The sequence below is a fragment of the Mchenga conophoros genome, linkage group LG18, assembly GCF_057382185.1.
Source record: "Mchenga conophoros isolate Kocher_MC1m ecotype Shallow Benthic linkage group LG18, M_conophoros_male_GT1.1, whole genome shotgun sequence".
Lineage (NCBI taxonomy): Eukaryota > Metazoa > Chordata > Actinopteri > Cichliformes > Cichlidae > Mchenga > Mchenga conophoros.
Genome location: NC_140543.1, coordinates 24689110 through 24711834, shown reverse-complemented (window position 1 = coordinate 24711834; position 22725 = coordinate 24689110). Strand labels below are relative to the sequence as shown.

At 40.0% G+C, this 22725-nt stretch overlaps 1 protein-coding gene across 10 annotated transcripts in view; it reads right to left on the bottom strand.

Moving 5' to 3' along the window:
* Positions 1 to 22725, bottom strand: part of st3gal3b (ST3 beta-galactoside alpha-2,3-sialyltransferase 3b) — a 48507-nt gene that overhangs the window by 10971 nt on the left and 14811 nt on the right. For 7 of the 10 annotated variants that reach the window (XM_085253401.1, XM_085253403.1, XM_085253398.1 and 4 more), the window contains 8 exons: positions 20046 to 20132; positions 19541 to 19582; positions 18296 to 18338; positions 16956 to 17048; positions 13605 to 13699; positions 8599 to 8662; positions 8407 to 8502; positions 7455 to 7641 (listed from right to left, as the gene is read on the bottom strand). In XM_085253401.1, the coding sequence (XP_085109527.1) occupies positions 7455 to 7641; positions 8407 to 8502; positions 8599 to 8662; positions 13605 to 13699; positions 16956 to 17048; positions 18296 to 18338; positions 19541 to 19582; positions 20046 to 20132 (707 nt within the window). The remainder of the gene's footprint in view (positions 1 to 7454; positions 7642 to 8406; positions 8503 to 8598; positions 8663 to 13604; positions 13700 to 16955; positions 17049 to 18295; positions 18339 to 19540; positions 19583 to 20045; positions 20133 to 22725) is intronic. The other 3 variants (XM_085253405.1, XM_085253406.1, XM_085253407.1) reach the window with 3 other exon arrangements.

Here is a 22725-nt window from a genome sequence, read left to right as displayed (position 1 = left end):
GCAATACTGATTTTTCTGTGCTGAGGATGAAGAGGATGTACCAACAGAGCAGTAAGGCTGTTGAGATTAGAAAAGGACTATTATTGATTCCTCGGAAACCACAAACAAAAGCATGTACGATTAAAGTAGATGGCAGAGTACAGGTAACTTGTCAGCTTGAGCTGAAGCCTTACAAAGGCTAAGTGTATTTGTTTTGTGATTTCAAAGCTGCTGGAAAAAAAATCACAATAACATAAACCATTAAAGAAGAAAAAAAAAAAAAAAAGGGATCTTGAATCAGAGGATTAAAGCGTGCCACAGGATGAGGAGAAGTCCTACTGTAAGCCTAAAGATGGAAAGGATCAAACAAATGGAAAAAGTGAAGCAAAAAGGAATGGTACAAGGAAAAAGGTCGTTAACAACAGAGCTAAAAATCTCGAAAAAGGTAACTAAGATCATGTGCTGGTGAGATACCTAAATTAGACTGTCCATAAACATAATGGTATGTATCCTGTGTCCTTGCATAAAAAGGCTCAAATAAGCAACAGCTTTGGTTTAGAGCCTTGCATTGAGAGTTTTTAGCGTGCTTTGGTTTCATTGTGGTTTCCAGCCCAAACCAAAACTGAACTCACCTTAAAACTAAAGTGGTCCGCTGTGTTAAGTGAAACAGCCAGCTCAGTCTATAGCTTCTGGGGGTCCGAGCAAAAAGTGCAGACACACGGAACAACAATGAAATATGGGGGATAAAGGGAAAAAGGTTTCACATTTGCAGGATTACTACAAGTGGCTTTAAATGCCTTCAGCGTAAACCATCTGCCACAAGCAGTGAAACCAAACAATCTCGTCACCAGAAGCGGTTTTCAGTTTTAGCTTACATGTGACTACTCTTCAGATTGATCTCAGAGTATTGCTTCAATAGCAACGAATGGCCTTACTTCCCTGATTGACAACCGTAACACTTTTTGGAGTTTTTCAATCCTGTAAACTTACCGAGCGAGAATGTGGTTGCGTTTGATGTTTGTGCCGTGGAGCTGCACGGCTCAGACGAGGTGGACCGAATTTCCGGAGGGCCGACTTAAAGCAATTTTGAAAACGAAACGGCAGCCCCAAACTGCGAACAATCACAATTACAGCTGCCTGGAGGTCATTAGCACTGTGTACATGTCAGGTCTCTGAGTTTACAAGTGGTAGTGTCTTACCACTTAAGTGCTCCTCTGAAGAGGAGCCATTTGTGCAAGAATGTCTGAATGGAGGGAGGTAGCAGTAAAACTTGGAGGTGCGCAGCAGGGGATTACAGTTACTAAAGCTCCACTTATAATATTCCCCCTCTTTGTTTTTAGGAGGGAATCTGAAGCGGTCCCCGATTTGTGTTTTTTGTTTTCTTGACACATACCACAACCTCTCCTCCTATTGAGGTCACAGTGATTGATCGATTCCTGGTCTCTCTGAGGTTATTCGGTATGGGAAGCACAAATCTTCAAACTTCCACGATTGCAAAGATGAAAATCGTGCCAATGCTTCACCGCTTCACAACACTACAACCTTTAAAACCAGCAGGTGCAGCAAAGTCTCTGGGAAATAACAGGTGACGTGTTGAAAGATCACAAGCAGTGTCACAAGGATCTGCTTGTATCTCATTATATATATAAAAAAAAACAAAAACAAATGAATAAAAAACTAAACAAAAACACAACACAAACATTGGTTCTTTTGGTGACCTTTTGACAATTAATAGGTCGCCTTAAACTCTCATAAATACATCATTAATCAACATCCACTCTATTGGAACACAGCACCAAAGGAACCCAGTGTACAGGTCCCAGTGTAAATCACAGCAGGCTATGTAGGTGAAGCACTTCTGAAACACAACACTCGTGGCAATCAGTGACATCCGGACACCACGTTAGTCACTTGGTTCACGTTCAGAATCCATGTTTACAAGTATGTAAATGTTTATGAATGCATGTATGCATGCAACTGGGGGATTCTCCACAGATGTTTGGGCTTAAAAGAAGAGCCATATACCTTCCTGCAGTTCATCCACAGTGAAAGGGTTGCAATAAACTTTTTTGGGATAAAATGACAAGTATGTAAACCCAAAAATCTGGGCACCACACGGGGTGACACAGCTCACTGGCTCACACCAGTATTCCAGCCATCGGGAATTTACATTTAAATTTCTCAATAATGTGGAGACCCTTGCCATTCTAGAGACTCGATATTTTAGCTACACTCGATTTTTTTGGCATTACCAAAAGACAGAAATATTGGCTACACTATAGTATTTTGTTACTTTGGAATAAGAACCCCTGGCGGCATTTCTATTAAAGGAGAAGTACTTTCTTCGACAAATTGTCTGCATCCATCATTTATCTCTCTGCCCTGCAGCCAGCAGCGAAAGCTCCTGTAAACAAACAGGAGAGATAGAACACCGACACTCCACCTTCAAACCCCGTGTTTACCACCGGCTGTATATCTTTCACTGGATCTGTTTAAAAATATCCCCACATATACAAACACATGCAGGCTGTGTGTGCATGAACTGTGAGTGCACACTGTGCATGAAGGAGAAAAAAAAAATTTGCAAATTAGACCCAGGAGAGAAAAAAAAACTATATCAGCAATCGTGGAAATCGCGTTTGAGCACATGTGTAAACAGCATGTAATGTGGCAATCAACCAGCCTGTTGCCGTTGTGGGGTCCAATTTTAAGGCAGAGTGAGAAAGTTAGCTTGTAATCAGGTAGACAATGAGGGATAAGGGAAATTGGAAGCTTTGTGATGCTTTGGGACTGTGTATGTATTAAAAAGGACAGGCACAATTAGGAAGAAGGATTAGATGTGATCACGACTGGATTTCTTTGCGTGAGTCTGCGTGTTTGTGGAAGTGTCCGAAACTCTAAATAACAGATTGGGAAACTGTCTTGCTAATTTGTATTCTGGCCAGCTTTCCAAGACTGCACTCTAGGCTCATGAAAATCTGCAATAAATGAAGGATAGTCCGGCACATTTACCACCGGCTAGCTGAGTCATTCGGAACTGCGCAAGTGTGTACCACCCACTAACCTTTCAGGGAAAAAAAAAAAATTACACTTGCTTTCATAACCACAGAAGGCAAGTAAAAAAGGTTTTTCATCCCTTCCAGCTCCCGAAGGACAACTGTCCAGAGTTACATTATGTTACCCTCTAGCACGAACAAAATGGATCGAGTAAAGGGGTGCGGGGGGGGGGGGGGGGGGGCTTGCTGCTACATGATGAGGATTTCCTGCAAATAGTTCTTTACCAAATGTATGATTGTTTTATTCCATTAAATACCTGTTTGTGTGGTAAGAAGTAAAGGAAAATAGTTTTAAAATAATGAGCACGCATATATTTAAAAAAATTCATTATTACAATTATTTTTTTTAGGAACGTTTTTCCTGAGATCACGGGAGGTGAAATCAAACGTGCAGATAAAAACATCTTGGTGTTTACTCTGCATTTTTCCTGCTGCTAGTGAATGAGATACAATGAAGACAGGATATCAGTCTTTTGACGGGTTTCTTTCATGTTGCTGCCAAGGCAGAAAAATCCAACAGCAAACAGATATTGCTCTCCTAGTAACACAAGCAGCTTCATGCTTCACTAAAGGTATATGCTGCATCTTCTTACCAAATAGTTTAATGTGAGCAAACAAATTAAATGCCTGTGTGATGCATTTTTAAATAAGCACATAAAAGCTCGCTGCAGACAGTTCATTTATCATTTAAACCAACGTGACGTGCTACTTATTATACACAACTTTCGAAACTAGTGTCAAATTAAAGCATTCCCTAAACACATCGGCTTACAGTCATAACACCACCTACCACCACTGAGACTTTACCGGGGAGCAACGGTCAGCACTAATGAGGAAGGCAGCCCATTTAACATCTGGACCAAAGCAGTTTAAACCGACAGATTGCACAACCGACCGACTCTGCTATTCTAGGACTGTAGACTCTTAGCAACAAGCCTGAACAGTTAGAGGGGCTTTTTTTTTGGATTGTAATTCTATAAACCACCTCACTACACTGATATCCATTAATGGATTACTTTTACACTGAAAGAGTTTCAAGGGCACAAGCTGCCAAAATAAAAATGGAGCAAACTGTTTAGAATAGCAGTACAGATGAATTGCATTCGATTTCCTGCCATATAAATAGCGTGTCCCATTATGTTCCTGTTTTCTGGAGGTCAAACATGGGTGTCTGCACATGTGTCAGTTTTATTCTGCCATGCTGTCATCGAGCCTCAAAACAGAAGACACTGATGATATTTCTGTTTCCTGATAATTAACGCATGAGTTGCATTCCTCCTTCCTCAGCAGATCAAAGAGGACTGAGTCAGACGCCGGGGGCCAGATCAATTATCCAGGCAGCCATTTTCACTGTCCTCTCCATCTGACACGCCACAAAAATCTGGGCACTATCAAAGGCTGAAGAAAGCAGTTTTATTTTATTTTACCGTCAACTTCCACTACTCACTCTTTCCTCAGCTGTTAACCCTTTACTCCATTTGACATTATCCTTTCCACCTATCCATTTTCTTTTGTCCTTTAACCAAAATTCACACTACTACTTTGTTTCAGTTTGTTATGCCATACCCTAACTGTATTGTCCATTCCCACCCACCCACCCTTATTCTGTTTTTTTCCACTTGTGACTTTCTATTTTGACAAAAGCCGCCTTGTAAAAATTCCAGCTGGGATACGGTCTCTGAAATTCACTCGGCTGTGTCAGAAAATAAAGCAGGTTTCCCAAATCCTGTGTTTTCTGATGAGACTTTTTTTCCAAAACAAAACAAAACAACAAAAATAAATGATTATTCTGCCTGCTTAAAAATACACTCCCTACTCTGATTTTTAATAAAATTACAAATGTGAGTTTTACAACACCAACATTAACAACAACAACAAAAAACCAAAACCCACACAAACAAACATCTGCTTTAAATTCAACACTCCTCCCCACGCAGGAGACCTCTGTGTGCACCTTTGCACCACTTCCTGTGTTCACAGTTTGATTGCTCACTGGAAATCCAAATATGACCACCTGCATGTGCTCTTTTTAGATTTCACCACAGACAAACATCAACTTCTGTGTCAAACTGATGCAGCTTTCATGTCGAGGATGATCACTGGAGCCAGACACTAAAGCTACGACCTGAACACCAAACTGTAGTTTAGAGAAAGCACACAGAGTCCAAACCCAAAGGTCAGTAGTGTGACCAGAAGCATGCTAACCACTCACACCTCTGTATGTCTGTCCTTTCTCACAAATCCATTTAAATTTTACTTATTCAGCGCCAAAATCTCAACAACAGTTGCCTCAAGACGCTTTGTATTGTAAGGTAAAGACACTACAATAAAAGAGAATAGAACCCCCAAAGTGAGACCAGGCAGGGAGACACGATAAAAGGCACACTGTGGAAGAAAGCCATGGATTAATAATAACTAATGACTATTTTCAAAGTGGTGTATAAGCACCACTTTGGAAATTCCAAGTGGAAGTGTTGCTGTTTTGACAACTGAAATTTCAGTGTGCATGCAAGTGGCCAGGGAGCGATTCAAACCTAGGAAGAGTGCTCGAAGTGATGCAACGGTGCACAGAATGGCCTTAAAGGGGAAATCGTCCAAATTTAAAATCAAGTCAAGTTATTGCCCTTTATGGGTGAATTTGTGACCTCCACTCACAGAAGGAGGGAGGACTGGTTTTGCTTAACACTGCATATGTTGAGCTTTATAGAAGCACTCAGCAATAATGTAAATCCATAAAGATATAAAACATGCTACAACTTAAAAAAAAAAAAAAAAAAAAAAAAAAAAAAGGGGGGGGGGGGGGGGGGAAGGGGAAAAAAAAAAAGGAAAAGAAAGGGAGGCTCTAGTATGTTCCCTTAAATACTTTGAGGCAGGCCCTTTGACCTTAAGCTAAGTGGATTCAAAATAATCCCAGTCAAAGATATATTATAGACTGCTCAACAAGAACAGAATGAAAGTGCCAAGAGAGCTTTTTTCTAACAAAAGGACAAAACGAGAAGAGGAGGTATTAAAAGACTGCCATGTTCGGTAATACTTTCATAGATAACGTAGACACAATTGGGCCATTCAGTCTGACCCTGTGAGATTAATAGGGCAACTCATAACCTGTCAATTAACTGTGCCAATACTAATATTCCATGGGACATGTGATAGGCTTGTTACATGGCAAAGCAAAGGGAAAAAATAAGGTCATTTTTCCTTGAATGTCCTTTCCACATTAAGCATTTAAATCAAATTCAAATTTTATTTGTCACGTACACAGTCATACACAGTACGATATGTAGTGAAATGCTTGGACAACTGCTCGTGACCTAAAGAAAACAAAAAAGGAAAAGGCTATGAATAAGACAGGAAATAAATATGAAAAATTAAAAAGGGTAAATTTAACTAGGAAGGAATAAAATATAAATTAAGGTTAAAAATGAAATAACTGTACAACACAAATTAGAATGAAGGGTAAATTTAACTGGGAAGAATAAGATAAAATATATAAATTAAAGTTGAAAATAAAATAACTGTACAACAAAATACACAATACACAATATAGAACTATATAAGAATGTATGAAGAAATCTAAATCTAAATAAATATATACACAATAACAGCAGCTGTACAAGTATTAACCGACAATGAAGAATATATCATTCATCTAAAACATTCCCAATATTAATTTAGTATATGGCATAGTTCTGTGTATTCTTATTTATTCTTTTACAAAGTGGTTTAGATTTCCACAGAAGGTAATCAGGAGGATGTGATTATAGATTATACTGCTCTGATATAGATGTTCAAAGGAGGACAAAATTGTTGCGCAATAATTCAGCTGAGTGCTGATCAAACCAACAAATACAGAGTGAGGAATGTAAGTTCATACATTCTTATATAGTTCTATATTGTGTATTTGGTTGTACAGTTATTTTATTTTCAACTTTAATTTATATATTTTATCTTATTCTTTCCCAGTTAAATTTACCCTTCATTCTAATTTGTGTTGTACAGTTATTTCATTTTTAACCTTAATTTATATTTTATTCCTTCCTAGTTAAATTTACCCTTTTTAATTTTTCATATTTATTTCCTATCTTATTCATAGCCTTTTCCTTTTTTGTTTTCTTTACGTCACGAGCAGTTGTCCAAGCATTTCACTACATATCGTACTGTGTATGACTGTGTACGTGACAAATAAAAATTTGAATGTAAGTGAATGCAAGCATAAACAGGAATCTTGTTCTATGAAAACTGCTTGCATTTTGGATCCATTTATATTTTAATACTCAAGTAGTTCAAATATCTTCCAGGTTTTGTGTTTGTAAGTTCAAGATTTCAACCTTCATTCATTGGAAGAAAAAACAAAAACAAACAAACAAAAAAAACCACCAAAAAACAAAACAACCCACCCCCCTTCAAATATGTCCTTACCATTTTCTCCTTGTAGACCATTTGTCTGAGCCACTTGAAATCAAGTGGTTTGAAAGCAGATAGAACAAAAAGTGAGTCTTGTTCGTAGTTTTCTGGGTTCTGGATCGCACCCTCTGGATATGTAATCCTTATGGTGGTTTTGGTTCCTACATCTTTTCCATAACCTTTTACTAGAGCTTCATTCAACCTGTCAACGCAAGAAAGACAACAAAGGGTGGAATCAGGAATTTAAGAAAAGCATAGTGAAAAGCACAGGATTATTATTTTCGATATTTAGATAAAACAGCACGTCTGCAAACAGAAAGACAAAGCAAAACCTCCACATGAAGGTTCAGCTGAAGCATAAGCTGGGTCTATGCATAAAGACTGGCCAGAGGAAAACCCAGCTTGCAACCTCATCACAAGAGCTAACATCTGACAACATCTGGGTAAGCCACAGTCATTCTGGAAACGAGTGGAATGTTAAGTGAGCTCTCAGACACAGTCACTAAAGGTAACAGTACATCCAGTTTTATTTTGGAGTTTCCCGTTTTCATCTTTAGCTCGTTTAGTTGAATAGTGGGCTGCTGTGCTCGCCTGTGGGCTGATGAGAGTTCACAGTCCGCTCCACTCCAGGGAATACCCGTCTGCCTGCAGTGAGCTCTGATGTCAGGTGGAGGCAGTGTATAAAGTATGCATAACAAAAGGTCATAACAAAGTATGTTACTGAGTCCCCCCCAAATAACAAAAAACAGAGCAGAGACTTCTCGATATTCCACAATACCGATTCCCAGCTCACTGAAGCAACCATGCATTCCTATTTGGTCACGTGTTGATGATGCAGAAGACATTTTCTTCCCCTCAACTAAAAATTCAAGCTGTCCAAGCCCCCCCCCCCAAAAAAAACTTCACACTATTTAACTTATACAGAACACTGCTGTTATACAGAATCCCTTTTATTTTGGTATCTTACCTGACCACCACATCGTATTCGTCTATTCGGGACCCCAGAGACTTGTTGGATAAGATCCCACCATTACCCACGACGATGCATCGTTTACAGCTGAGACTGGAAGGCAGGACAGCCAGACATTAGTCATATTAAGAAGAAACAAGGAAGCAAAAAGAGACTTCATGTTGACGCTGACGAGTAGGGTGCAGGTACCTGTCAAGCTCCTCTCCCAGCCCGTAATTTTTTGTTATAGTCAAAATGCTGTCTATTATTCTCTCTGCAGAGAAAGAAGAAAACAAAACAGGATTTTAAAGACAGGACAGAACCTCCATACTACAATAAATCCCCATTAAAAATTCATCCACAAGTACATTAAATGCAAAATGTGGGTGAAATTCATTGCCAAGCTTAGAATTTTTACCTCGGCAGTGAATGATGCTCCAAGTATCAAACATTAAAATACTCCATCTACTAATCTGGCACTAGAAATGGAGCTCTGTCATCAGAGTCAGTCACTTTAAGCGCTCAGAACGTCCCTTTAGCTCCAAAGACGAGTTGATGTTCTCAAATAATGAAAATGACATATTTGAAAAGCTCAAACTGGGGGAAATCACACTTTTAAAGGCCAAACAGACTGCCAAAGATTTCAACATACCACCCGAGATATAACAATCTAGGTGGTCTTCAAACAGGAAGAGAGAACACCACCCTCCGTTTATTCACTCATAGATAAGGAGTGACCAGTGAACCTCAGGAATAGTGGTGATGGGGATTACAGGAGGGGAAGCTGTTGTATTCTGGAGAGGAGTGAATCTGAGAGAAACACCCATACGGAGTTAAGGATGGTATGCGTGTGTATGTAAAAACTCTGCCATAAAAGCACTCAGAGTGGAATGCTGTTTTCAAACAATCACATTCTCCTGGTTAAGTGGCCGGTGTTGTACTCGTCTCCTTGCATGGCTAGCACCCCTCTGATCACAGGTTGAGAAACGGCGATGTTTAGCCATAGCGTGCATTCCTGCCATGTTCTACGGACTATTGTGCTGGAGTCATAGCTCCAGCATTAGATCTTGCATGCATTTCTTCCTCCTAACCATTTTTAGACCTCTTATATTTATAACTCATCTTCTTCAACATCCCAAATGTGCAGATTCCATTAGAGTTGCACCTATTTTTGTTCCATCTTACATTTGCAGGAATTTGTAACTACGTGGATTTAACAGCTGTGATTTAAAATAAATAAATAAATAAATAAAATCCTCAATTTGCATCTTCATCGTTTAAATTTTTTTTAAAAGACACACAAAAAGTCTGGCATTATTTTATAGCATTCTATTTCATTTATTATATTCATAATGCAGCACACAGTCTGCCTTTACTCTCACTCTTGTTGTTTCTCTTGGCCTCTTTTTGCAGACTGAGCGTTTAGACTGGGGCCTCAAACCAGGTTGTAAGACATATTATAGTCCATCCACCCTGTCTAACAATCCTAATGATTAACCTAGTGAAGAGAGGCGAGCAGAGCCACAGCTTATTGTTTGGATGTGGTGTCAATGTCTGGCGTCAAGTATCACCCTGAGCAGCATAAACACAAGGCCGAGGACCACACCTGGATCCGAGCGGGTGAAAAGTGAAAAATCACAATGGGTAGTGTGCTCTTTCAGAGGACAACATGGAAGCTAATTGCTCTAAGTACCTGCGGTAAACCCTTTCAGCAAAGCATGTCTTGTGGTAGTGCCAAAAGACAAATTGCTGCAAGTGCAGACATTAGTCCAATGTGGAACTCTTGAAATGTTAAAAATCTTTACTGGCAACACCGGCGAATAGCAGAAGCATCACATAACACATAAACACAGACACTTTGCTGGAAAGAGTGGAGACTAAACACTACAACAAATCCTGTGATGAAAGAAAGATGATTGCAAAAAACAAAAAGGCCAAAAATTTATCTGCAGTACAAAGATAAAGTATCACTATCCTTGATAAATTAGTTAACAACTGTGAAAAAAAAGAAGGAAAAAAAACTGCTAATGACTGCAAATGTGAGATGTGTTCAAGTCTTTGGCAGCAGCTCACAGTCTGGCTGCCTTAATTGTGCTTCCTCCTAACTAAGTGTAAAGTTGCATAACGGTCGGTGTGATTTCATTTGGTGGACATGCTGAGAATGAAAACAGCATCAATAGTGCAGGGACATCACTCCTTTACTTGTAAAACTGTGGAGCTGCCTGATGAGGACACAGTTTTTAAATAGTCTGCTGTAGCTTTCTAACCCTGGATCAGTATTTGCAAAGATAGATTAGCTTCTCTGATCAAAAAGTTCATCCCTACACACATACACAAAAAAAAAAAGTTAATGCCCCAAACTAAATATAACAGCTGGAAACAAGCATGGATACGTACAGAAGCAACTAACAACAAATCACATCCTTTCCTCCCAACAGGTTCTCCAAAAATAGCACTGCAAAGAATTTATAAACTTATGGTTCAACACCCTCACACCACAAAATTCCTCCAGTCTGTTAACAGTTTAAAAAGAAGTCCACTTTAGACTGCAGGAATAAGATATTTAAAAAGATTTTCATTTAAAATTTAAATTAATCCTGAATTTTGAGCAATCACTGGCAGCGTAGCTTTATTCCCCCCGGAAACCAAATCAGGGCAGCTTAACGTTTACTTTTCCTTCTTCAGGCTATAGCTGATGTGTCCCAAAGATACTTCTTGGCAGAATAAAAAGTAAAAATAAAACTCCCACCCACCAGCGCTACTCCGTGGTCTCAATTTGGAATCCTTTGTGGAGTTCTATTCAAGATCCACACGTATCATCTCTCCACATGAATACCACTAAAAGGGAAACCCCACTGCCATCACAGTCCGTGGAGAAAACAGAAACCAGGTGTAACACTCACACAGGGAGCGCTCTATTGATAGCCGTGGCTGTGTGTGTACATGAGTACACGTTTAATTGACGGTGGAGAACTTGCCAGAGCACAAAGGTAACATTCCCTTTACCTTCTGCTTGTAAGTATTGGAAAATGTGACAGAGCATGCCAGTGAAGACAGATTAATGTTATCTCTTAGGTTCCCATGGTACTGTGTACTTGTTCGATATCTGAAGTGCTGGAGTGTGTTAAGGTCAGTTAACAAGTGCAAACACTGTGTGTGGACATGCTAACGTTGGAGTGTTAGAAGACATCAAATTTTCCGGTCCCAAGATAGAGTTCATCCAGCAAATAAATGTAAATCACTTGAAAGGTTACGACAAACACAGAAGTCTGCGGAGGTTGGACTGACTGCCTGAGAAAAAAAGTTAATTAATTAAAAAAATCTATCCTATACTTATGAATGTTATACCGTGAGAGCATTACCAGTATTACCATGTTGTGCTTCGCTGGCTGTGAAGGCAGTAAAGCAAGTATTCTTTAATTTCAGGGTATAGGTACTAGACTTTCCCAGCTGTCAGGGGGCAAAAAGTGGGGTACATCCTGGACAGGTTGCCAGTCCATTTCAGGGCAAAAACCTAGGGATAGCAACCATTCAGTCACATTTACACCTACAGACAATTTAGAATCACCAGGTAAATAACCAAGTCTGTGGACTGTTAGCTAGAGTGCTGGGAGAGAACCCATGTAGGTAGAGTCAAATTTTGGATTTGATTGGCAATTCCATAACTACAGCTTGGTGAGTGCAGTTTTGACACACTCTCCACCTCCGGCAATGGCTCAGAAGGTAGAGTTGGCCATCTGTCAGTCGGAAGGTTGTTGGTTTCCTTCACTCCAGTCTGCATGTCAAAGTATCCTTGGGCATTATGTTAAAGTTGTCCTGATGCATCCATCAGAGAGACAGGTCGGCATAGAAAAAAAAAAAACTGCCTGTGATTGGGTGAAAGAGGCTTGTAGTAAAAGACTTTCGAGTGCTTCGAATAGAAAAGCACTTTATACGTGCCAGTCTATTTATAGGGGCTTGGTCTCAAATTAACTGTCCATCTACATCTGCAAGTTAGAAGACTTGCTTCCAAAAAGACTTTAATCACTCAAAGTGATTAAAGTGACCAGTTACATATTTTTTCACCTTCAAGAGAAAGAAGACTGTTGTTGGAGATTAGCTTTAACTAAACAAAGGTTGATATGAGACCAATTAGCATCAGAGCTAAAAGCATGACCTGGGAGCCCCAAATAATTTCTGTCAGTTTCTTGTGTCTATTGTAAATGAACTTCTGCAACCCTTTTGGGAATTTGTAAACACTCTGTGCTTGCATTATTATTTGGAGACTATAATTATTAATAATTATCCATTTTTCAAAAATAATATGCAACAAACAAACATGCAAAGGAAAAATACATTATTTCCATATTATATATATATTATGTCCAAAATACAAACTTTGCAACAAATGGCAAAAAGAAATTCTTTAAGTCACAGAGGAAATAATGAGCCTTATTTTTCTTAGATCTCAGATTTTCTCAACAACTCATACAAAACAAACCAAGTGGAAATTCAGTCTGAACTGTTAAAATAACTTCTTAGGAGACATTTTGAAATTGTTGGTTGGTATGTACTGACTGTAGCCAAGTACAAACAGTATGAGGAGCCAAGTGATAAAACCCCGATAAATAAAGAATGCCATTGCTTCTACTGAACAAAATAAAATATTGGCAAGCTAGAATATGATGTTGATTAATACTGAAAACACGCAAAGCTTGTTGGCTCATATCTGAGATACCAGGCACTACAGGCACAAAACTGCACTACATCAGGCATCAATCTCCCACACAACCTCTAAACGTAACAGTGGCAAACGAACACATGCTCAGTCTTACTTTAAATGAGCACTCCACCAATCTTTATGGCTTAAGCTTGGTGTCTAATTTAAAGAGGGGGGGGGGGGGGGGGAAACATGTGAAAATAGCTGTCCTGTGTGGCTTTGCCCCCCCCACACACACACACACACACACAAAAAACAAAGAAATAGAAAATTACACCAAAACTTGTAGAGCTAGAAATGAAGATATTTAGAAGACAATGGTCTAATGAAGGACTGACATGCATCAGGGAAAACATGAGAGAAGCATGAACCACAAAAAAAAAAAAAAAAGTCGGGATCTCGAAGCTTCTTTCTGTTTTTATGGGCAACTCCTTCTAAAACCCCAGAACATATAATTACTATAATCCACAATAAACATACAAACTAGTGGAGGGTGAACTGTGATGAATGGCTTTACCTTGCGTTTTAAAGCCGAATGGAGGTAAGTAGTTGTTGACTTTTGATAGCCGTTTGAAGTTTCGATCAAGAAACATTGGCGCCAATTTCGTAAACCTGTAAGAGAGATGAAACAAAAGTGGAGATGGTTCTCATTAGCCGAGATACAGAAGATAAAAACACCAATGCTGTAATATCCAGTATTCTTAGTATAACAGCTCCTGTTACAAACTTTCAACAATTACTTATTGTGTGCTGAATCTATCCCGGCAGGTTCTCGTAATCCTCACTACACTTGGGATAATAAAGTTTATGTTACCAAGGAGGTGATAACTGAATTTTTATGTCCCATCATCATCAAACCTAGCATCCCCACACCCTGCAAAAGCTTCCTAAAATGAGCAAAGCCTCCACACACCTTAGCACAACAGCTCAAATCTAAGCAGGTGATAGAAATTAAGAGGTTGCAGTGCATAACCCGTCAACATAACCTCTCCTCCAGGGCCTAAATCACATCTGACACATGAGGTTGTCTGAAACAACACTCATGTCACAATGTTTTTTTCCTCTAACGATCTGAAGCAAGACTGAATTAGAGTGGAGGATGTTGTTCTCAATGAAGAGACACGATAAAACTTCAGGGGTTGATAAAAAAGTTTTTTACCCACGACAGAATACACAGTTGAAATGGCTAGAACAAAATGTCAGTCCCATTAGAAAACAAATTAGGCCTGATAGTCAAAAACACCCCAGTGGCCAATGTTTTTAATGGCCCACGACCCGCTACTTCCGCCATCGCCTCTTCCTTATCCTGTGTGGCTATAGAAGTGTGCGTGTGTGTCTCTCTTTGATTAACTGCAGCTCCGATATCAAAAAGGAGTCATTTCCTCTTAGTAACGCCTGTGACCCTAGCGCTGGGTTATGAGCCACTTCTGCAAGTGTAGCTTCGGGATGGATGTGTGTTTTTATAACCCGCTGTCAAGCTCGAGGGATGCGAGGCAAGAGGGAAAAAGGAGCAAGGAGCCGTTCGTGTCGTTTCTCCTCTGATGTTTACATGGATGGAGCTCTATGGATGTGCTGTTCTTTAACAAGCTGCCTAACATTTTGTGTCTAACTTAAAAGCATCGTGACACCCCTACAGAAAAGACAAAGTTAAGGAGATTTATCAAACTGGTGTACATCTTTAGTTAATTTCTAAAGAAATACAGAGATTACATTACAGAGTGCTTATTGCACCCCTTCCCTAGAACTAGACCACCAGCAATATAAGTGTTGCATTTTGCTGATGCACCTGTCCAATAAACACACAGAGCTGTAAATTATTCCTCCTGCAGCCGACAAACAGCATTCAAACTATGGAAGCACGAAAAGACTCACAAGCTCGATTACACCTCTGTTTCTCAGCAGGACCCTTGAATACTTGTTCCCATAACATAACACTGCCACTGGTTGACAAGAAATATGTGAGACACAATGACCAAACATGGCTGACATTATTGGGAGACCTTCCGGTTAAGCTTCAGCCTCTTCCAAGCACGGTAATCATTCTTTGAAATCCTCATTATTCTCCAGCGAGCGACTAGAGGTAGTTATGTATGGCTCTCTCTCCACCTTGACTCACCTCGCCTGACAGGGGCATGCACACTCAGAGACTTGTGTCCAGGCAAAACAAATGGAGATTCATTAAACCTGGGCCTTCTGAGGCCACATGGGGCTATAAATAACACGGGACCATTACAAGTCAGTGAGCCCTGACCAACAGTCAGTCACTGACATCCTGACCAAGCAGAGAGACAGGGGGCTGCTTGTTGTTAAATAAGTAGTGAGGGCTCCCAAAAACAGCCAACAGGCAGGGATGCATTGTGCTCATTTCCTTTGCTGGGTCCATCTCTCACAGGCAATATTTTCATAACCGTGCCACTTCGAGTTCACTGCCAACACTTGATTTAGGGCTCTAATACAAACAGTTTTGGGGGAAAGGAGAGGGTGAGGGGAGGGGCGTAAAATAAATTGGAGATTGCAGGGCAAGGAGCTTCAGAAGAAGACAAACATGGAGGAAGCAGATGATGATTAGATGGAGAGCCATAGGACCTCACTGCTAGAGGTTAAGTAGGTTTTCTTTAACTGTCGAACTGTCGTCCACACCAATTCACACAAACTGTTAACGAGAATATTTTAATGGTAAATGTACAAAGCAGGCAGAAATAAAGAACGCTAACAGATAAGATGTTAAACAGCCGACTTCCCTTCCACACAGGAGACAAATCACGACTAAACACACACACAGCACAACTGTGTACATTTGGCTGTACACTTACACTTATTTATACAAATGAGCATACAGACAAACGTATACTAAGTGCAGCATTAATTGTGCTTATTGACCTGTGAGAGACTGGGTTGAAGGTGGTAGTAATCAGTGGGCTCCCAGGGGTTTTCTGTGTTGAACAGAACTTTGATCCGACACGTGCGGCTGATGAGAGGAAGTCATTACCAGGGAGGACATTGCTAAATCATAGCCTCTCATATAGGTAGAGGGCAGTGGCACAAAGTGCTTTGTCCATCTTATTTTTTAAAAAAAAGTTGCACTTTATAGTCCACAGGGCAGCTGATAGTGTTATTTAGAGCATTTGGAGCCACTGTAGGTCATATACCTTTAATAGACTCAATTAAATACTATTACTTTTAATTTAAAATTTAAAACTTGGTGCTTCAGGCGATACATAAAGGAGGTTCAATATATTCCTTTGCCCAATAGCTAGGTCAAGTAGTTACTTTAGTGTCACAGCCTATTATTTAGCAACATGAAAACTACCCTTGCGCAAGAACGCTAAAAGGACAATGTCCAATAGACTGAGCTGAAACGGACGACAAAGTGGAGACAGTGAAAAATCAAAAGAACCAATGACATCAGGAGGACTGTTGGGGATTGTATAGACTGTGTAGGCTGGGTATTAGAGACCCCTTGATGAGTCAAGGCAGGAAGCTGGTTGGTGGCGTTCGCAGAACGCCTCTAAGGCTCTTTAACACGATAGGGAAGTGATGTGAGACCTTCTACTCAGGCGACAAAAGTTCTTTTGTGTAATGGGGGATCACAAGGACACAGTTGAGGTTTTGTGGTGGGGAGAAGATGATAGAAACATGATTGAAACTGGGGGAGACTGGATAGGAATGTAGGGGCTTCTCTGTTACTGACTCAAAACCCTTAAGGCCTAGTTGGTTTGAGGAGTGACATCATGCAAGTTTGCATGCTTGAGTAAAAGCTTTTCTCTTGCTGACATCCAGTTAACATTATCTATGCGTAAAGATCTTGATTTTGCATTAAAAGTTAGTTCTTCACATGCAAAAAAAAAGTCCAAAAGAAATGTCTCACTTAGGATAGATGGTGGCCATCTTAGCTGCTGCATATCCTGGCTTGCACACTCCTTCGCTGAGGTTGCCATACTTGTATTCTAACTCCTGCGATCTGTACATTAAAAAGAAGAAAGCGAGAGCTTAATTAGACACATCGTGATAACTGATTGCCAATTAAAATGACAAATTCAAAGCTTCAAAAACTTTGTTTGACAAACAATCTGCAGGAGAGATGGGGCTGTGGAATTAGCTGGGAACTCGGCATCAAGTCAGCATATCACCTGTGTGTGTGGCAAGACGAAGCAGAGAAGCCTTGTTTAAATAATCATGCTGGCAGTGGTAAAGCTTGAACCTCCCGATTACTACCAGGATCATTAATAATGTGATGTATGCCATGATTCTACTTCAAATAAACAACGGGAAAAGAGAGGGGGGCCCGTGTCTTTGCACTATGTGAGGTCCAAAAATCAAAGTTGGCTGGAGAAACTGTTTGACTGGGGCCTTCTTGCACATAATCTGAAGCTCATCTATGCTAACAGACTTTATTTCAATCCTCTTCAATCACTTGCAGTAGAGTGGAATTAAAATCTCTGGGGTATTTCCATCAGTTTGCCTACCCCGCATTAAGATATGACCCGAGTCACAAAACTAATTCTGAGCTACAAGATGAATTGCAATAAAATAAAGAAAGCGGCTGCATTACATGAAGTGATCCCGTGTGAATTCCACTTTAAAGCATGTGCTGACATTATGGTTGCAGTGGATGTGGACTGTGATGGCAGCATCTCATTCATTCCTGTGCGGTAACATAGGGCCAGAGAAAAGGACCTTGCCATGGTGGTTTAGAGCCAATGTGTCAAACCAATTCAGGGAATTATACACACATCAACAAACACAGTGACACAATGACAGCTGCATAATGATCTATTGTAACATGTTCTTACTCTGACAAACCACAGCCAGTCTAAACACAAAACACTAACTGACCTACATCTCAAGTCACACTTGTTTCAAAAGTTATTACTCAGACCACCTATCGTATCTGTGCTCGTGTCACCATCTGTGTTTCCTACACTGTGTGTTTATTTAAAAAGAGGAGGGGGGAGGGGGAAAGAAATAAGGCTAGATTAATTAGCCAAACGTTTACATTTTCATGTTTCGTGTTTTCCCATTGATCAAGCCTGACTGCAGTATTCTGTGATAACAGATGTAAAACACGGCTGAATTAATGGAGTCAAAGTCTAAAAGGGAATTCGGTTTTGGGAATCCATCATGTGTAATGTGGCAAACGATGATGGAGAATAGCTAAATGTGTTATAATAGATGACATAAGTGTTTACTAGAAAGAGATGTACTCACAATTTTGTGTCCAGCTGTAGCAGAAAGCCCTGCTTATCATACACTGGGGACAGAGATGGAAAAAGAAATGGAAATTATCCATCACCACAAGAGCCCACAAACCACTTTGATTTAAGAAAAGAAAAAAAAAAAAAACAGAACAACAACAAAGGTATGGCATCTTAATGCAGTCATCCAGCTATTCAACTAACAGCTCAGCAGCTGTAGTTGTAAACAACCTGTGTGGCTTTCACGGGGGAAACAATATGGCAGATGTAAACATAAGCATTAGGATCAAGGACTTGTGACAAACAAGCAAGGTTAGGGAGAAGCCAGCCAAAACAATCTGTTGAGTTTAAAATAAAAGTTAGAAAAACAAGTCAGAGATCACCTATGGACAACCAAAGGGACAGCCAGTAGGTGCCTAGTGAAGCGTTGAGGTAGAAAAGAGAGAGAGAGCACAGAAAACCAGGAGGAACATATTTAAGGTGAAATGGGAGCTTTGTTTCCATTGCAGGCCGACTCTTTGCAATAAAGCTGATTGGGTCTGCAAAATACTTGCTATGATCATTTCTGGCCAAAAACATAAATAAATAAAAATCTAACTACATTAGCATGGAGGAAATTAGGAATAGTGCAGCATTACACCTGCAGTTGTGGATCTTGTCAAAGAGAAGCTGGAGAATAAAAGAAAATAAAGATAAAGAAAAAGGGTAATGGGAATGTCTGACAGTTTGAAAGGGAAGGATCCAAGCACTGCCCAGGAGGAAGGGAACTTAGCCTTAGCAGCCAAGATGGGTGACACATCTGTAGAATAGCAGCCAGAGGGCAGAGTCAAAGCAACTTAGTGGTTTATCTTAACCTGCAGTAAGTAAATCTTACGTCTTCTAACCCTTTACACCAAAATTCCTTTACACCACCAAAATTCATGCAGACCGTTTCACTGCTGTTTGTTACCAAACTGAGACAACAGAGGGCAGTGTTGTATTGTCCTTCATAAGAGAATGATGGCTGAGCACATGTTCATTTCCCCTGCAGTTGTTATGAGTGTTTCATCAATTTAGCAAAGATACTTCTAAAATCAAAGTACTTTTTTTGTCAGGAATAGATCAGACTGGAAAAAGCAAACAAAGCTCTCTGACTTCTTTGAAAATGCCACGTGTTTCCCAACCTAACAGGGCTGTTGGTTCCCAGGGTTTTCTTTAGAATGGTGTCTGGGACAACAATGATGGGTAAAAGTTTGGGCTGGGGGGGCTGCAGCTGTACCTGAGCCTACTATTTGTCCCACGTTGTTGTCCATTTCCAACTCTGAAACAGAAAAGGGTCAGTTAGCACCTTTTGAAGTCATTCTGTCATGGCAGCATTGGACTTGAAAATAAAGCCAAGTAGAATTGTCAGAAGTTACGGAGTAAGAAAGAGGAGGGGTTAGTGGCTTTAATCCCAGTGGGCTGAATTATGACTGTGAATTCCAATCTTTATTCAAAAGACAGAAAGCCCAGTGAAGTAGAAAATTAAAAGCAAGACTCCATTGTGGTTATATGACCGTTTGGACACTGGAACATTGAGAGTATGATGAATGAATAAGCACAAACGGTTTAAAACCGTTTTGAGACATAAAAAAGGGTTATGGAAAGCGATGTGAAGTTAGCAGATATTTATATTTAAACCCCCTCAACAACTCAACCATTAAGAACAAAAAAAAAGAGAAATAGAAAAAAAATGCTTCATAACTGTAACCCAGTATATGTGGGCAGAGTCCCAGTGCCTCTACCTGTAATTCTTTTCACTTCAGCACCTTTAGTCTGGGCTCTACTGTGGGCTCTAGTCTGGGCTAGAGTCGGCTCTTCTGCATCTTTGTCTGTAAACAAAAGGGGTTAAACTGAAATAAGATCATGAGGATAAAGCTGTGAAGGCAACTATTAACCAAACAACCAATATACAAGGTCCTAAATATATATTAATAAATGCTTTTACTTCAGCAGAAAACACAACAGTGGCCACAAACAAGAACAGATGCGCACAAACAAGAGGCAGCGACAGAAATGAAAGGAAACGGAAATATAACCCGGTCCTTCAGTAGTGGCTTACACGGAATATAGATAAGAATATAAATAGGTTTTAAGGAAGTTTACTTTAAAGACGGGGCTTGCAATATTGATAAGCCTGCAGTGAAGATCACTTTGACTTTAATATACTTTCACATTTCTTCCTCTTACAGAAAAGTGATTTCAATCTGTTTGGCAGATCAGATAAAGTCTGAGGACCTTTAACAAGGTTTTCAACCAAACAGAAGTAAACTGCTGCGCAGAAATGTTTTCTTTTACGAAACAGGCTGTATGCAAAACCGAGCTGCTGCCTTTCACGACTGTTCAGACTCGCCAATTAGTGAATTTCAGGCTCTGTTCCGGCTGAAACTGTATAGGTGTATCACTATAGCGCTGAGACAAGAGAAGTTGATCTCTGAGGCTGAAAATCAAGCTGGGGATATTTAGAGCATGCTCTTTGAGCTGCTGTTGAGCTCAATGTTAATGAAGCACTGAGAGTGACAGAGAGAATCCCATTTTAAAATAAATATACTGGACTGCCTTTTGCCATCTGAACTGCCACGTTCACCTCTCTTCTCCATTCTGATGCTCAGTTTGAATTCTTCTTGACCACATCTACTACATGTGTAGTGATTAATTTTATATTGAACAGGTGAGTGCATGGGTTTACAGATTTGTGAGCAAAGTTTAAAGAAATTCTTATGAATGCCTCGGACAAACAGGGTTAAATTCAAGACAACATTTTCAATTCATCTAATGGAGTTTAGGCTTTAAGTAATCTGGATTAAAAACTGTGGCATGTTGGCTACCGCAATTACAGAGAAACTGTTAGCAGCTCAGTTGGTGCTGTACACATTCTTTTCTCACCCTACAGACGTTAATTTCAAGTGTGATTTAGCACCCTAAAGTAGTGTTTTTGTTACTAGCAAGGAACCCAATAATAAGTGACCCTGCTGTTGGTAAGCTTGAAAACAAAGTTGGCTGTAAGTAGATTATCCATAAAATTGAGATAAGTTTAGCATGAACACTCTTAGAGGGACAGTCTCTTTTGAATTCCTGTTAGAAAACAGGTGGACAACTGAGTGTAAAATGTCATGCTGACCCTCTGCAGTCTGCATACTGACTACGTTGGGGAATGGATGGGCGCTTACTCCCATCTATATAGTAACAGCTTCTTTGTTTTCTCAAGTGCATTTAAGACTACTCAGCCACTGCTATTGAGAAATAAATGTTAGGAAATGTCAGTGAACGTGTCCACCATCTCATTCATTACAGACTACATGACAGGTGGCGATGTGCGAGACTGGTTTGGTGGTGTGCAGTATAGGATTTCCACAGGGGACTGATGTCTCTGTTCAGACGGTCAGTACAATGCCTGCCGATGGTATCCACAGAAATGCACTGTGGAGTGGTTGGAACTTGGATGTGTTAGTGATAGCCGTGCTCTTCCTTCTGAAGTCTACAGACCTGTGTCTATCCCGGGACAGGATGGGTAAAAAAAAATACCTGAGCAAATGAACATTTTCTAGCACTCAGCTGTGGTGAGTGCAGTGTACTTTGCGGTAGTCTGTAAGGGGAGCGGCATCAGAGCTGATGGCTTAAGCAGACTACACAAAGTGATTAGCACAGCTGGCTCTGTGATTGGCTGCAAACTGGACACTTTGGAGGCTGTGGTGAAGAAGGGGTATTTGAATAACCCGTTATCCATCAGGGATAATCTGGGTACCCTCTGTGCCATTTTCTGGACAGGCAGCAATGTACCTCCTCTAAGAGACTAAATCAACCCCACTGCTGCAAGAACAGATACAAGAATTCAAACAGAGGACACAAACTTTTGGATTTCCACAGAGCGCCACAATTACAAGCATAACAAGGTGATAAAGCTATGGTTACTGGCTCTGCTGCAGACCTAACCTGCTCTGATGAAGGTGACGCTCAAGTAAACAGATCCACGTGTACAAAACTACCACCTAATGAACTATTTTGTGAACATAAGTATTACTTGCAAGCCATCATTAACCTTTGTGCAGTTATTGAGTATTACAAATTTATGGGAGCAGCTTTATTATTTTACTTTGTAATCGCTAGATGTGCTATCAAATGCCATTTTACTGTTTTATAACCTTTAATACAAATTCCCAAGATAGAACACGCAAGCCTTGTGCTTCTCTGACATATGCAAAACAAAGAGTTTAGAAATAGGCCTGCTGTTTGATATGGGTTTTTTTTTTAAGTTCTTTACCTTGTCTGGAATTGGAACTGAAAGAAATACAGCTAAAATGCTTGCAAATTATTATGTAACAGAACACATGGGTATAAATAGCAGTTAGACCTCACTATCTCTTGCCATTAGGGCTGTGACACTGACAGTCTTAACAGAAAACCTTTTCATTTCCTTCCTGGTTT